This window comes from Phyllobates terribilis, unplaced genomic scaffold (assembly GCF_046119375.1).
Source record: "Phyllobates terribilis strain yellow unplaced genomic scaffold, ASM4611937v1 Scaffold_7__3_contigs__length_470593459, whole genome shotgun sequence".
Taxonomy (NCBI): Eukaryota; Metazoa; Chordata; class Amphibia; order Anura; family Dendrobatidae; genus Phyllobates; species Phyllobates terribilis.
In genome coordinates, this window is record NW_027362767.1 from 251,815,016 (window position 1) to 251,831,864 (window position 16,849).

The 16,849-nt window shown below is 49.8% G+C and overlaps 1 protein-coding gene across 6 annotated transcripts in view; it reads right to left on the reverse strand.

Moving 5' to 3' along the window:
- SARDH (sarcosine dehydrogenase) overlaps positions 1 to 16,849 on the reverse strand; it is a 96,030-nt gene that overhangs the window by 10,208 nt on the left and 68,973 nt on the right. For all 6 annotated transcript variants that reach the window (XM_073640249.1, XM_073640245.1, XM_073640250.1 and 3 more), the window contains exons 16-18: positions 15,815 to 15,962; positions 13,836 to 13,929; positions 5,589 to 5,751 (exon numbers count right to left, since the gene is read on the reverse strand). In XM_073640249.1, coding sequence (XP_073496350.1) covers positions 5,589 to 5,751; positions 13,836 to 13,929; positions 15,815 to 15,962 — 405 coding nt within the window. The remainder of the gene's footprint in view (positions 1 to 5,588; positions 5,752 to 13,835; positions 13,930 to 15,814; positions 15,963 to 16,849) is intronic.

Consider the following 16,849-nt stretch of genomic DNA (forward strand, 5'->3'; position numbering starts at 1 on the left):
CGGGATCCCTGCAACAGATGCGGGACCCCTGCAACAGACGCGGGACATCTGCAACAGACGCGGGACATCTGCAACAGACGCTGACCCCCTGCAACAGACGCAGGCCCCCTGCAACAGACGCGGGCCCCCTGCAACAGACGCGGGTCCCCTGCAACAGACGCGGGACATCTGCAACAGACGCTGCCCCCCTGCAACAGACGCTGGCCCCCTGCAACAGACGCGGGACCCCTGCAACAGACGCGGGACATCTGCAACAGACGCTGGCCCCCTGCAACAGACTTAGAATCCCTGCAATAGTCACGGGATCCCAGCAACAGACGCGAGTTCTCTGCAGCAGACACGGTGCCCCATCAACAGACACGGGACCCCTGCAACAGACGCGGGACCCCAGCAACAGACGCTGGCCCCCAGCAACAGACGCTGGCCCCCTGCAACAGACGCTGGCCCCCTGCAACAGACGCTGGCCCCCTGCAACAGACGCTGGCCCCCTGCAACAGACGCTGGCCCTCTGCAACAGACTTAGAATCCCTGCAATAGTCACGGGATCCCAGCAACAGACGCGAGTCCTCTGCAGCAGACACGGTGCCCCATCAACAGACACGGGACCCCTGCAACAGACGCGGGACCCCTGCAACAGAAGTGGGACCCCGCAACAGGTGCGTCACCCCATCAACAGACGCGGGACCCCTGCAACAGACGCGGGATCCCTGCAACAGACGCGGGGCCCCTGCAACAGACGCGGGTCCCCTGCAACAGACGCTGACCCCCTGCAACAGACGCGGGACATCTGCAACAGACGCGGGACATCTGCAACAGACGCTGACCCCCTGCAACAGACGTGGGCCCCCTGCACAGACGCGGGCCCCCTGCAACAGACGCGGGCCCCCTGCAACAGACGCGGGCCCCCTGCAACAGACGCGGGCCCCCTGCAACAGACGCGGGCCCCCTGCAACAGACGCGGGACATCTGCAACAGACGCTGCCCCCCTGCAACAGACGCTGGCCCCCTGCAACAGACGCGGGACCCCTGCAACAGACGCGGGACATCTGCAACAGACGCTGACCCCCTGCAACAGACGCTGGCCCCCTGCAACAGACTTAGAATCCCTGCAATAGTCACGGGATCCCAGCAACAGACGCGAGTCCTCTGCAGCAGACACGGTGCCCCATCAACAGACACGGGACCCCTGCAACAGACGCGGGACCCCTGCAACAGAAGTGGGACCCCGCAACAGGTGCGTCACCCCATCAACAGACGCGGGACCCCTGCAACAGACGCGGGATCCCTGCAACAGACGCGGGACCCCAGCAACAGACGCTGGCCCCCAGCAACAGACGCTGGCCCCCAGCAACAGACGCTGGCCCCCTGCAACAGACGCTGGCCCCCTGCAACAGACGCTGGCCCCCTGCAATAGACGCTGGCCCTCTGCAACAGACTTAGAATCCCTGCAATAGTCACGGGATCCCAGCAACAGACGCGAGTCCTCTGCAGCAGACACGGTGCCCCATCAACAGACACGGGACCCCTGCAACAGACGCGGGACCCCTGCAACAGAAGTGGGACCCCGCAACAGGTGCGTCACCCCATCAACAGACGCGGGACCCCTGCAACAGACGCGGGATCCCTGCAACAGACGCGGGATCCCTGCAACAGACGCGGGGCCCCTGCAACAGACGCGGGTCCCCTGCAACAGACGCTGACCCCCTGCAACAGACGCGGGCCCCCTGCAACAGACGCTGGCCCCCTGCAACAGACGCTGGCCCCCTGCAACAGACGCGGGCCCCCTGCAACAGACGCGGGCCCCCTGCAACAGACGCGGGCCCCCTGCAATAGACGCTGGCCCCCTGCAACAGACGCGGGACATCTGCAACAGACGCTGCCCCCCAGCAACAGACGCGGGACCCCTGCAACAGACGCGGGACATCTGCAACAGACGCTGACCCCCTGCGACAGACGCTGGCCCCCTGCAACAGACGCTGGCCCCCTGCAACAGACGCTGGCCCCCTGCAACAGACTTAGAATCCCTGCAATAGTCACAGGATCCCAGCAACAGACGCGAGTTCTCTGCAACAGACACGGTGCCCCATCAACAGACGCGGGACCCCTGCAACAGACGCGGGACATCTGCAAAAGACTTGGGACCCCTGCAACACACGTGGGACCCCTGCAACACACGGGGGACCCCTGCAACACACGGGGGACCCCTGCAACACACGCGGGACCCATGCAACAGATGCATGGACCCCAGCAACAGACGCGGGACCCCTACAACTGAAACAGGCCCACCACATTACATTACATGGCAGTTCTCTTGAACCCGGTGCCGGGTATCTGCCCTAGTCTGGGTAGTTAGATAAAGGACTAGGCAGCTGTGGATCTCTGTCCTATTACAGGAAGCCTTTCCACGCCTGCAACAGACGCGGGACATCTGCAACAGACGCTGCCCCCCTGCAACAGACGCTGGCCCCCTGCAACAGACGCGGGATCCCAGCAACAGACGCGAGTCCTCTGCAGCAGACACGGTGCCCCATCAACAGACACGGGACCCCTGCAACAGACGCGGGACCCCAGCAACAGACGCTGGCCCCCAGCAACAGACGCTGGCCCCCTGCAACAGACGCTGGCCCCCTGCAACAGACGCTGGCCCCCTGCAACAGACGCTGGCCCTCTGCAACAGACTTAGAATCCCTGCAATAGTCACGGGATCCCAGCAACAGACGCGAGTCCTCTGCAGCAGACACGGTGCCCCATCAACAGACACGGGACCCCTGCAACAGACGCGGGACCCCTGCAACAGAAGTGGGACCCCGCAACAGGTGCGTCACCCCATCAACAGACGCGGGACCCCTGCAACAGACGCGGGATCCCTGCAACAGACGCGGGATCCCTGCAACAGATGCGGGATCCCTGCAACAGACGCGGGGCCCCTGCAACAGACGCGGGTCCCCTGCAACAGACGCTGACCCCCTGCAACAGACGCGGGCCCCCTGCAACAGACGCTGACCCCCTGCAACAGACGCTGGCCCCCTGCAACAGACGCGGGCCCCCTGCAACAGACGCGGGCCCCCTGCAACAGACGCGGGCCCCCTGCAATAGACGCTGGCCCCCTGCAACAGACGCGGGACATCTGCAACAGACGCTGCCCCCCAGCAACAGACGCGGGACCCCTGCAACAGACGCGGGACATCTGCAACAGACGCTGACCCCCTGCGACAGACGCTGGCCCCCTGCAACAGACGCTGGCCCCCTGCAACAGACTTAGAATCCCTGCAATAGTCACGGGATCCCAGCAACAGACGCGAGTTCTCTGCAACAGACACGGTGCCCCATCAACAGACGCGGGACCCCTGCAACAGACGCGGGACATCTGCAAAAGACTTGGGACCCCTGCAACACACGTGGGACCCCTGCAACACACGGGGGACCCCTGCAACACACGCGGGACCCATGCAACAGATGCATGGACCCCAGCAACAGACGCGGGACCCCTACAACTGAAACAGGCCCACCACATTACATTACATGGCAGTTCTCTTGAACCCGGTGCCGGGTATCTGCCCTAGTCTGGGTAGTTAGATAAAGGACTAGGCAGCTGTGGATCTCTGCCCTATTACAGGAAGCCTTTCCACGCCTGCTCTATGGCGGCATACACGCTGATCCACTCCCAATTATTATAAACCAACATGGCGGCCAGAATCTAAATCAGCCTGGGGTGTAATTACACAGCACCAGAGACAGATGTTGGGACCATTAACACCATTATGACTATTTAACGCTAATTGTTCTTAATTTTTCTATTTATTCCCTCAGTCATGGTTTTGGTTTTCCTTCATTTTCGTCTTCCGGCTGGTGAGTCCTCCAGTTATTTAGTCATCCGTGACTCCTGCTAATGACCATCTCAGTGTGACACAGGAGCCGCTCGGGGATCATCGTTAAATCTACACATCTGTTAAACGACAGCGAAAAGTCTCCCGTGTGATCTCACATAAAAGTGTCACCGCTCCCTTCACGGCTCTTTTTTTATATTCCAGAAAATGAAGATTCCTTCAGCTTCTCTTGTCACAGGATAAAAAAAAAACCTCTTAATCACGCTGAGACATTTGTTTTGAGAGGTGGCAATTTATCTCCATTTGCACATGTCAATATCTTTTCATTTCTAATGAGACCACGACATTCAATTCACTTAGCGAAGGTCTAAGGAAATGAGACGTTACTTTCCGTCTTCCATTCTCCGAGTCTTTCTTCCCTAAAATTCATACATGTTTTATGTGAACTTCAAAAACGCAGTCAGGATGCGGCGGAGATCACCGAATTCAATTTCTAGGTGAAGGCTTCCTTGCAGACAATGTGACATCAACCAAGGAGATTGGATCCAGCGCCCTCGTTTCCTGTACGCAGCCCAAATGCATATTTAAAGGGCAAGCGATATTATCGTCAATGGTGCGGAAAATACACAGAAAATGGTAAATACGTTTACAAAAAATATATCTTATTTTAACTATGAGCTTTCCACCCGTCAAGTATGCGACTGTATATCAGATGTCAATCTCTTTCACTAGTGCAGTTTGTCACCCCCTGCTGAGTCATGCGCTTTGTACCAGCTGCCAGAAGAAGAGGTCCATTAATTCTGTACCCTAAGGACAGAGGAATATCTGTGCCCTAATGCAAAATCTGTATCAGCCCCCTACCTATATTGTGTCTTCTTATGAGACATTAAGGCCCCTCGGGGGTTGGGTATGACTCAAACCTCTGCAACCCCCAATACCTACATTCCTCAGCCCGTCAATTTATTGGGCCTACTCTTTTGGTTTGCAATGTCGCTACCTGGACACAGTCAGCAAGTTGCTGATGATGGATCTTGTAGACATTATATGCATAAAGATGTTTTAACTGTTGGTGCGAATAAATCCAGAGTAGGACCTTGAATCTCCTCGTCCAGAGGAACTGTGTCGCTACATGGAAACCTTCAGCAAGTTGCTGATGATGGATCTTGTAGACACTGAGAGCATTTCCTGCTGAGGTTTGACTGTCAGTGTGAATGGATCCTTGAAGCTCCTGGGCCCCAATGTAAAACCTGTAAAAGGGCCCCGTCTGCTCATGTGGCACCCGAATCTATAAATACACCCTTCTGCCATTAAATGCATCTCCTCCTTTAATTAGCAAGTTAACATATCGCTGCAGAAACAGTCAGCAAGTTGCTGATGACGGATCGTGTAGACTTTAAATGCATAAAGATGTCCTGCCGGGGCTGGGCCGTCGGTGTGAATGGATCCAGAGTCAGACCTTAAAACTCATGGGCCCCAATGTAAAACCTGTTAGAGCCCCACCTGCCATATGTAACACCGATCAAGGCGCAGAAGGCTTTTTGGCATTTTAGCTGCATTCCTAATAGGATCAATACTATACACCAGTATATATGTGTTAGTGAGCATTAAATCATCATGCAATAAAATGGCTAGATGAGGATCTGCAAACTGAAGCACCAGCTATCATACTTGCTGATTGTTTCCATTTCTTAAAATTACAAAACTTTCCGCTGTTACTCCCCTTTGGAAAGTGGTACTGCGGACACCTTTGGTGAGCCTTACCTTTTTCAATGCTGAGAGAGTCGATGGCCCTGTACCCAGCGTTGCCAATCCCGTGCTTGGCTCCAGCTTCCATGACTGCGCGATACACAGGCACACAGGCCTCCCTGGGCATATGCAGTTCCCAACCCATCTCTCCTACAAACGACAGCCGGATGGCACGTACCTGGATGGAGACAGGGAAGAGTTAATAAGGAGAAGGCGTAGAGCGGATTCCATCGGAGCGGAGGATTGGTTTTACCAAAGGGGCAGCCTGGAGCTAAAGTGCTTTAACGTAGTACAGAAGCTAATGCAACCCTGGACTTAACTCGTCACATCCCCTATGCATCCCCCATGTATACGGCTGTGCACCGCACTACTTGGCTAGCGTCTGGGCCACTGAACGCGCACATTATGGCCGTCTGATTGATCAGTGGTCGAGTCTTGTCTCCGACGTTCACCCCCAGCCCGTCCAGGGCAGAATACAGACGACTCCTTCCCTATGGCTGCAGGATGGAGCCCTATAATATACGCTACCAGCCCTATTTGGGAGGCCAAGAGCACATTCCCCATGAGGCTCTATTATTTGGCTGCTTTGGTTGATAGAGCGGAGTATGGTGTCGGAGCTTTTAGTTGCTTTCCCATCGATTCCTCTTGTGGTTTTTGCTTGCTCGCTGATTAATGAGTGGATGGAAAGGTTCCCCTGGGTCTGATGATCGGCAGCCCTGTAACACTGGGCTTTAATCAGGGAGATTTACAGATAAATGGATGGAGATCCTGTCATCTTCTGCACATGGACTCCTTCATCCAGGAGCCGCTGTATTGGGTAAATCTGGACTTTTAACGCTCATATTTATGGGTCCTCCTCTGACGCCTGGTATCAATTAAACCAGTGAAGGATTGAAATCCGAACAGAAAACCGGGTCCAGGAACCAGAATAAGTGAAAAGAGAGATTGTTGTGTCACCATAATGTGTAGAGCAAAAGTCTGAGAAGTCATATAGTACACAGTCATATAATAATATCACCACACAGCGCCTAAATAACGCCGCCATGCAGCATCTAAATAGCACTGCTATACAGTGCCATCCTTCCTATGGTAATGTCCCAGGTGGTCAAGGGGAAATTAGGGAATAATGGTAAAGCCCCAGGTGGTCTAGGGCAGTATAGGGGAAATTAGTAATGCCCCAGGTGGTCTAGAGCAGTATAGGGGATATTAATAATGCACAAGGTGGTGTAGGGCAGTATATACTATATTAGTAATGCCCCAGGTGGTCTAGAGTAGTATAGGGGATATTAGTAATGCACAAGGTGGTGTAGGGCAGTATACACGATATTAGTAATGCCCCAGGTGGTCTAGAGTAGTATAGGGGATATTAGTAATGCACAAGGTGGTACAGAGCAGTACACACGATATTAGTAATGCCCCAGGTGGTCTAGAGTAGTATAGGGGACATTAATAATGCCCCAGGTGGTATAGAGCAGTATAGGTGATATTAATAATGCCCCAGGTGGTCTAGGGCAGTATAGGGGATATTGGTAATGCACAAGGTGGTGTATCGCAGTATACAAAATATTAATAATGCCCCAGGTGGTCTAGAGCAGTATAAGGGATACTAGAAATGCCCCAGGTAGTCTAGGGCAATATAGGGGATATTAATAATGCCCCAGGTGGTCTAGGGCAGTAAAGAGGATATTAGTAATGCCCCAGGTGTTTAAGGGCAGTATAGGAGATGTTAGTAATGTCCCAGGTTGTCTAGGGCAGTATAGGGGATATTAGTAATGTCCCAGGTGGTCTAGAGCAGTATAGGGGATATTAGTAATGTCCCAGGTGGGCTAGAGCTGTATAGGAGATGTTAGTAATGTCCCAAGTGGTCTAGAGCAGTATAGGGGATATTAGTAATGTCCCAGGTGGTACAGAGCAGTATAGGGGATATTAGTAATGCCGCAGATGGTCTAGAGCAGTATAGGGGATATTAGTAATGCCCCAGATGGTCTAGAACAGTATAGGGGATATTAGTAATGCCCCAGATGGTCTAGAACAGTATAGGGGATATTAGTAATGCCCCAGATGGTCTAGGGCAGTATAGGGGATATTAGTAATGCCCCAGGTGGTCTAGAGCAGTATAGGGGATATTAATAATGCCGCAGATGGTCTAGAGCAGTATAGGGGATATTAGTAATGCCCCAGATGGTCTAGGGCAGTGTAGGAGAAAATGGCAATGTCCCAGGTGGTTGTTTAAGGCTATGTAGGCAATAATGATAATGTCCCAGGTGGTGTAGGGTAGTGTAGGGGATATAGCTGCTGAAATCTTTGGTGGTTTTGGCTCATGGTTATATCTTTGACAGTCTAGGGCAATAAAAGTGGGTAATAGTAAGCACCCTGGTGGTCCGAGGTAGAGTAGGGCAAATGATGAAATCTTGGGTGGCCTATGGCAGTTTACATGCAAATAGTAAAGTCCCAGGTAGTATGGGGCAGTTTAGGGCATAATAGTAAAGTCCTTGGTTGTCTATGACAGTTTTGGGCATAAGTCCCTGCCGGTCTAGAGTAGTGTAGCGGTTCATGGCTATTGCCCTGGTGGTGTGGGGTAGTAAAGGAGCTACCTGATAGTTATTTCTCAGGGCTCCAGCAATGTCGGGCTGTTATGGGAAGCTGAAGTTCGGATCAGCTTACCCTACGCCCCTTTTATTGATCATATAGATCTATTCAGAGGAGGAACATTAGAAGAGCGCCACTTTTGGAAACATCTTGTATTGCATCTCAAACCCAATTGCTTTACCGCGACTGACCAATACCACCATACACAATCCATATGGCAGGACTAGGTGTAAATGTAAGGAACATGTTCTGAATGTGATTACGGGGTCACATTTATGACGATTGGAAGCGTAATAATTGGCTTTACTGCGATCTACTTTTCTATGTTTTCATCTGTTCTTTCCCAGTGAAGGAGGCACCACGAGGAGTTAAGAGAATTTCTTCCTACCAGCAGAGTTAAATGAAGTACAAAACGCACAAATCCTTCACGGTGTGATAGAAGCCGGCGTGCATTGCAGATGATGCTCACGTAACCCCTCACTTGTCTCCAGTCCTTCAGATTGTGTCAGAAGCGTACTTTCGGAGGCTCTTTTGCACACGGGGCCGTGTGCTGGGCCAGCCAGGAGCTCTTTTCTCCATTATACTATTAGATCAGTCAGGCAAGGAGATAGATGGAAGGATATAGCTGGGGAGGATCCCACAGCCTATTTGGGTTACAAAAAGGAAGCTTTTAACAAAACACAGCTGCTATGGGGGCGGGGCGGGTCACTGAACAATCCCAAGCACCTGCAGACCCAGAATAGCAATGTGCAGGGAAAAATAGGGTGTGGGACTCAACCAGCTAACTAGTATGGACCGAACTGCTTCCCGATTGTTCCTCTGCACCGCTAATTGCTGGCTATGTGGGTCCCGATTGTTCCTATGCACCGCTAATTGCTGGCTATGTGGTTCCCGATTGTTCCTCTGCACCGCTAATTGCTGGCTATGGGGTTCCCGATTGTTCCTCTGCACCGCTAATTGCTAGCTATGTTGTTCCCGATTGTTCCTATGCACCGCTAATTGCTAGCTATGTTGTTCCCGATTGTTCTTATGCACCGCTAATTGCTGGCTATGTGGTTCCCGATTGTTCCTCTGCACCGCTAATTGCTGGCTATGGGGTTCCCTATTGTTCCTCTGCACCGCTAATTGCTAGCTATGTTGTTCCCGATTGTTCCTATGCACCGCTAATTGCTGGCTATGTGGTTCCCGATTGTTCCTATGCACCGCTAATTGCTGGCTATGTGGTTCCCGATTGTTCCTCTGCACCGCTAATTGCTAGCTATGTTGTTCCCGATTGTTCCTATGCACCGCTAATTGCTGGCTATGTGGTTCCCGATTGTTCCTATGCACCGCTAATTGCTGGCTATGTGGTTCCCGATTGTTCCTCTGCACCGCTAATTGCTGGCTATGTGGTTCCCTATTGTTCCTCTGCACCGCTAATTGCTAGCTATGTTGTTCCCGATTGTTCCTCTGCACCGCTAATTGCTGGCTATGTAGTTCCCGATTGTTCCTATGCACCGCTAATTGCTGGCTATGTGGTTCCCGATTGTTCCTCTGCACCACTAATTGCTGGCTATGTAGTTCCCGATTGTTCTTATACAACGCTAATTGCTGGCTATGTGATTCCCGATTGTTCTTCTGCACCGCTAATTGCTAGCTATGTGGGTCCCGATTGTTCCTCTGCACCACTAATTGCTGGCTATGTGGTTCCCGATTGTTCCTCTGCACCACTAATTGCTGGCTATGTGGTTCCCGATTGTTCCTCTGCACCACTAATTGCTGGCTATGTGGTTCCCGATTGTTCCTATGCACCGCTAATTGCTGGCTATGTAGTTCCCGATTGTTCTTATACACCGCTAATTGCTGGCCATGTGCTTCCCGATTGTTCCTATGCACCGCTAATTGCTGGCCATGTGCTTCCCGGTTGTTCCTATGCACCGCTAATTGCTGGCTATGTGGTTCCCGATTGTTCCTATGCACCGCTAATTGCTGGCTATGTGCTTCCCGATTGTTCCTCTGCACCACTAATTGCTGGCTATGTGCTTCCCGATTGTTCTTCTGCACCGCTAATTGCTGGCTATGTGCTTCCCGATTGTTCCTCTGCACCACTAATTGCTGGCTATGTAGTTCCCGATTGTTCCTCTGCACCGCTAATTGCTGGCTATGTGGTTCCCTATTGTTCCTCTGCACCGCTAATTGCTAGCTATGTTGTTCCCGATTGTTCCTCTGCACCGCTAATTGCTGGCTATGTAGTTCCCGATTGTTCTTATGCACCGCTAATTGCTGGCTATGTGGTTCCCGATTGTTCCTCTGCACCACTAATTGCTGGCTATGTAGTTCCCGATTGTTCTTATACAACGCTAATTGCTGGCTATGTGATTCCCGATTGTTCTTCTGCACCGCTAATTGCTAGCTATGTGGGTCCCGATTGTTCCTCTGCACCACTAATTGCTGGCTATGTGGTTCCCGATTGTTCCTCTGCACCACTAATTGCTGGCTATGTGGTTCCCGATTGTTCCTCTGCACCACTAATTGCTGGCTATGTGGTTCCCGATTGTTCCTATGCACCGCTAATTGCTGGCTATGTAGTTCCCGATTGTTCTTATACACCGCTAATTGCTGGCCATGTGCTTCCCGATTGTTCCTATGCACCGCTAATTGCTGGCCATGTGCTTCCCGGTTGTTCCTATGCACCGCTAATTGCTGGCTATGTGGTTCCCGATTGTTCCTATGCACCGCTAATTGCTGGCTATGTGCTTCCCGATTGTTCCTCTGCACCACTAATTGCTGGCTATGTGCTTCCCGATTGTTCTTCTGCACCGCTAATTGCTGGCTATGTGCTTCCCGATTGTTCCTCTGCACCACTAATTGCTGGCTATGTAGTTCCCGATTGTTCCTCTGCACCGCTAATTGCTGGCTATGTGGTTCCCTATTGTTCCTCTGCACCGCTAATTGCTAGCTATGTTGTTCCCGATTGTTCCTCTGCACCGCTAATTGCTGGCTATGTAGTTCCCGATTGTTCCTATGCACCGCTAATTGCTGGCTATGTGGTTCCCGATTGTTCCTCTGCACCACTAATTGCTGGCTATGTAGTTCCCGATTGTTCTTATACAACGCTAATTGCTGGCTATGTGATTCCCGATTGTTCTTCTGCACCGCGAATTGCTAGCTATGTGGGTCCCGATTGTTCCTCTGCACCACTAATTGCTGGCTATGTGGTTCCCGATTGTTCCTCTGCACCACTAATTGCTGGCTATGTGGTTCCCGATTGTTCCTCTGCACCACTAATTGCTGGCTATGTGGTTCCCGATTGTTCCTATGCACCGCTAATTGCTGGCTATGTAGTTCCCGATTGTTCTTATACACCGCTAATTGCTGGCCATGTGCTTCCCGATTGTTCCTATGCACCGCTAATTGCTGGCCATGTGCTTCCCGGTTGTTCCTATGCACCGCTAATTGCTGGCTATGTGGTTCCCGATTGTTCCTATGCACCGCTAATTGCTGGCTATGTGCTTCCCGATTGTTCCTCTGCACCACTAATTGCTGGCTATGTGGTTCCAGATTGTTCCTATGCACCGCTAATTGCTGGCTATGTGCTTCCCGATTGTTCTTCTGCACCGCTAATTGCTGGCTATGTGCTTCCCGATTGTTCCTCTGCACCACTAATTGCTGGCTATGTAGTTCCCGATTGTTCCTATGCACCGCTAATTGCTGGCTATGTGCTTCCCGATTGTTCTTCTGCACCGCTAATTGCTGGCTATGTGCTTCCCGATTGTTCCTCTGCACCACTAATTGCTGGCTATGTGGTTCCTGATTGTTCCTATGCACCGCTAATTGCTGGCTATGTGGTTCCCGATTGTTCTTCTGCACCGCTAATTGCTGGCTATGTGCTTCCTGATTGTTCCTCTGCACCACTAATCGCTGGCTATGTGGTTCCCGATTGTTCCTCTGCACCGCTAATCGCTGGCTATGTGGTTCCCAATTGTTCCTATGCACCGCTAATTGCTGGCCATGTGCTTCCCGATTGTTCCTATGCACCGCTAATTGCTGGCTATGTGGTTCCCGATTGTTCCTCTGCACCGCTAATTGCTGGCTATGTGGTTCCCGATTGTTCCTATGCACCGCTAATTGCTGGCCATGTGCTTCCCGATTGTTCCTATGCACCGCTAATTGCTGGCTATGTGGTTCCCGATTGTTCTTCTGCACCACTAATTGCTGGCTATGTAGTTCCCGATTGTTCCTATGCACCGCAAATTGCTGGCTATGTGCTTCCCGATTGTCCTTCTGCACCGCTAATTGCTGGCTATGTGCTTCCCGATTGTTCCTCTGCACCACTAATTGCTGGCTATGTAGTTCCCGATTGTTCCTATGCACCGCAAATTGCTGGCTATGTGCTTCCCGATTGTCCTTCTGCACCGCTAATTGCTGGCTATGTGCTTCCCGATTGTTCCTCTGCACCACTAATTGCTGGCTATGTGGTTCCTGATTGTTCCTATGCACCGCTAATTGCTGGCTATGTGGTTCCCGATTGTTCCTCTGCACCGCTAATCGCTGGCTATGTGGTTCCCAATTGTTCCTATGCACCGCTAATTGCTGGCTATGTGGTTCCCGATTGTTCCTATGCACCGCTAATTGCTGGCCATGTGCTTCTCGATTGTTCCTATGCACCGCTAATTGCTGGCTATGTGCTTCCCGATTGTTCCTATGCACCGCTAATTGTCTGGTTTAGACCCTTACTAAGCCATTCAGTAAGTACCTCTCACTCTGGAGGACCCAAAATATCAATTCATTGCACATACAGCCCATTAATTTCAATAGGCTTTGTGTAATGCTTTGTTTAGCCACTGGTGGCACTGCAGGAAAATGTAACACTTGCTGCAAGGTTCTTCCAGCGATCACAACTGATCGCCACTGATCCTAACAGCAGAATTACTCATGATGATCCTATGGTAGCAAATGGGATTGTCCAAACCGCTTTAATGAATTGTAGCCCTCTATGTTGCCAAACTAATTCTCCTAGGTCAAGAGAATCTAAAATGTTCTTGGAGAACCTATATGCTGCAATGGAAGAAACCGGCATCTTGGCATCCCAAATCAGAGTTCTTTATTAAAACAGACACCAATGTCAGACATTAGCTGGCTCTTAGTCTTAGTCTATAAAGCTCAGAAAATACTCTGTGCTGCTGTGGGCCGACAATCATCTAATTTTCATTCTGTGACTTTCTCTTTATCTCCGTTCCTTTATTTTATCAACAGATTGTCTGTCTCATACAGTACTGTCATATTTAATAAGTGCCTCACATCACTAGACCACCAGGGAACTTTACATGAAACTACTCTAGACTACCAGGGACTTTACTTTTATTCCTATCAATATCCTAGACTACCAGCAACTAATGCCCAAAACTCTCCTAGGCCACCAAGGGCTTTACTATTATGCCCTAAACTACCCTTGACTACCTGTGATTTTACTATTTGCCCCTAAACAGCTATAGACAACAAGGGCTGTACCACGTACATCACCCGAGACCACCATGAAACTTACTATCAATCCCCCTTACTGTTCTAGACAATCACCCTAACACTTCTATAAACCATTAAAGTCTTGACCAGACTCCCCTAGACCACCCGGCCTTTACCATTACATGAGAACTGGAGTGCCCCCTAGCTGCTGAAAAGAAAAATGGCCCATACCTTAAACCCAGCAACTGTTACAATCTTATGTGTGGAGAATGGAAAAGCTTCATTGCTCAATTCTTCATCCAGGACGTCTTGAAGAATGGAGAGACTGAAGACAGAATACAGAAGGTTATTTCGCACTAACTTCTAGTTTATTAAAGGGATTATCTCATAAAGACAAAATACTTCATGTGATCTTTTACAGTGTAGACTGCAATTTAGCTCTCTTTCATTAGGGGGCAACGATGATCATTGACTCCAGCTAAACTGCATTGTCTGTTGGAGTCTGAGGTTGTCCGAAATCTCACCACAAGCTCAGGAGGAAGTCAGTGCTCATCTCCATTACATCAAGAATAAAAGCTAGGAAACAAGATGGCCACACGAACGAGTCCCATAATGGCATTCGTCCACCATTCTCTGACTTCTAACCTGGTTAATTATGCCAAAATACATCCCCTGTGACAAGACCTACGGAATTTGTAATGGGAGTCAACCAGATTTCCCCGAACTGAAAAAAACAGCAAGCTTGATAGAAATTTCAAGGGGAACTCCATCTCTCTAGTGATATTAAAGAACCTGTATGGCATCAATCCATTTTATAGAGCGGGAGGAGACGAGTAGATTGATATATAGTTTGAATATAAGTTGTAGTTTATTAATTGAAATCTCTTATCTTTTCATGCTTAGGAGTCTAGTGGGCGGCCCTACTTATATCACCAAGTAGGACGGACTACTGGACTCTTAAACATAAAAAAAGGAGGGATTTAAATAATAAAAAAAAAATGATGCAGCATCTTTCCCCACAAATTATATATCAATCTGCTCAGCTCCTCCAGCTCTATAACCTGCTGACGACATTAAGGTGCTTTCCTAAACATGCTAAAAAAATAATCTAATCAGAGCCATTTAGCTGCCTTCATTCAGGCATGCTGACTGTTTCCTCCTACAAATACCTGTTGCGAGTTAAATGTCATTTAAAGGGCCGCAGGGCTAAATATGTTGCATGTGAATTGAGGTAACTGGCATGAGATCAGTTCTAGAAGCAGACAGCAGCAGTAATCCGTGTTATTAGCATTTAATGTGACATCTTTGGTTCTCGCCCTGTCGCAGGCCGCCCGTTACAGGCACACACATGTGCAAGCCACACGCATTAAAGATTGATACAAGTTGAAAGAGATTTGGGCTTCAGGGCTGCCGGGAAGGAAGGAGCTTGCTGATTTTAAGCTAACGTGGCAGGTCACACAGGACGACCGTAAGGATGGGACATCAAATATGCTGACGATTTAGCACTGAACATTTCTGCCTTCACCGTGCGGAGAGGAAGGAGGCGCAGTACAAAGACACCGCCATACGGTCACTAGTCCTTGAAACAGGGGATGTGAGGAGCACGCTGGGTTTGTTATGCCATTATAAGTGGCAGGGGGGATTCAGAAGACCCACAGCAGTCACTTGCCTTGGGCACAATGACTTAAGAAATATAGTTCAGGTAAAATATCTCTTAAATGGATTTTATAAAAATTTCCAGAAAAAAATTAAAAACTTAAAAAAAATAAATAAATAAAAAAAAAATACTTACCTCTTTAATCCAATGGTCCAGGGTGGAGCAGTGGAGTATTGAACAGGTGAGTATAATTTTTTTTTTTTTCTTTAATTTACCCATTTAACAAAAAATTCAGGTAAGTCCCCTTTTAAAGGATAACTATCATCTATAAAACATTTTATCATGTTCCAGGGACTGCAAAGTATTGCTGACCGTGGGAGTCCGGGTCCTGAGACGCCATCTATTGCCCCAAATTCTGCTTTGAAGAGCTCAGCTCCTGCATAAGCTACGTGCATGTAGCCTTGTTACTAGTTATCAGACTGATAAGAACCCAATGGGAATGAGAATGCAGACCTTCTTCATCGACATTCTACCTCTAGAACCTCCATGATCATATTTCCAGAAGGTCTAGACTACATCAAAGCCATAAAGGAATCAGGTCCTTACAACCTACCTGGCCGGTCCCTGAATGCTTATCATCCCCAGATCTTCAGAGCAGTCAATCAGCTTGCACTTGAACTTCTTGTCCTGGAGGACATTGTTGATGTGGCTCCAGTTATGTTGAGCGACTGCTCCACCGATGGCTAGATAGTAGGCATCACCTGAAAAGAAAAAAGATGTCCAAATCTTTAGTTTCTATCCGACCCTTTATGCATTACTATGACTATCACTTGTTTGTTCATGTAAGGTTGTCACCATACTCCCACTAATGATCATCGCATGATGTGAGAATAGAAATCACCAATGGCGTTGGGCTTGGAAAGATCTCCCAGCTCTTCCACTTTTACTAAATTGGGTTCCTACACCCAGGATCCTCCTCAGTCCAGTTTCTCGGGCACTCTTTTGTAGCAGGCACAAAATCGTGGGTTCAGCATACACTACTTGGACAAAAATATGCGCCCCCTCCACATTACACCTCCAGGAACTTTTCTGACTTCCTATTCTACATCCACAGACATTAATAATATGGGACCGCCACTCCTCGGGGAGGAATTTCTACAAGATTTTGAAGGGGTCTGTGGGAATTTTTGCCCCTTCATCCAAAAGAGAATTAGTGAGGTCAGACCCTGATGTTGGGGGGAGGCCGGGCTCATAATCTCCATTATAGGATGGGGTTGAGGTTCGGGCTCTGTGCGGCCGCTCATGTTCTCCTCCCCATGCCTATATGGAGCTTGTGCACTGGGCACAGTAATGGGGAACAGAAAAGGGCAAACCCCAAACTGTTCCCACAAAGTTGAAAGCTACAATTGTCCACAATGTCTTGTGCTGAAGCATTAAGATTTCCCTTCACTGGGACTAAGAGGCCGAGGCCGCCCCCTGATAACAGCCCATAGTATTATCCTCTTCCACCATCTGTACAGCGGGCACAATACAGTCAGGGGGTAACGTTCTCCTGGAATCACCAAACCCAGACTCCTCCATCAGACGCCGGATAGAGAAGTGTGATCCATCACTGCACAGGACACGTCTCCTCCAGAATCCAGTGGTG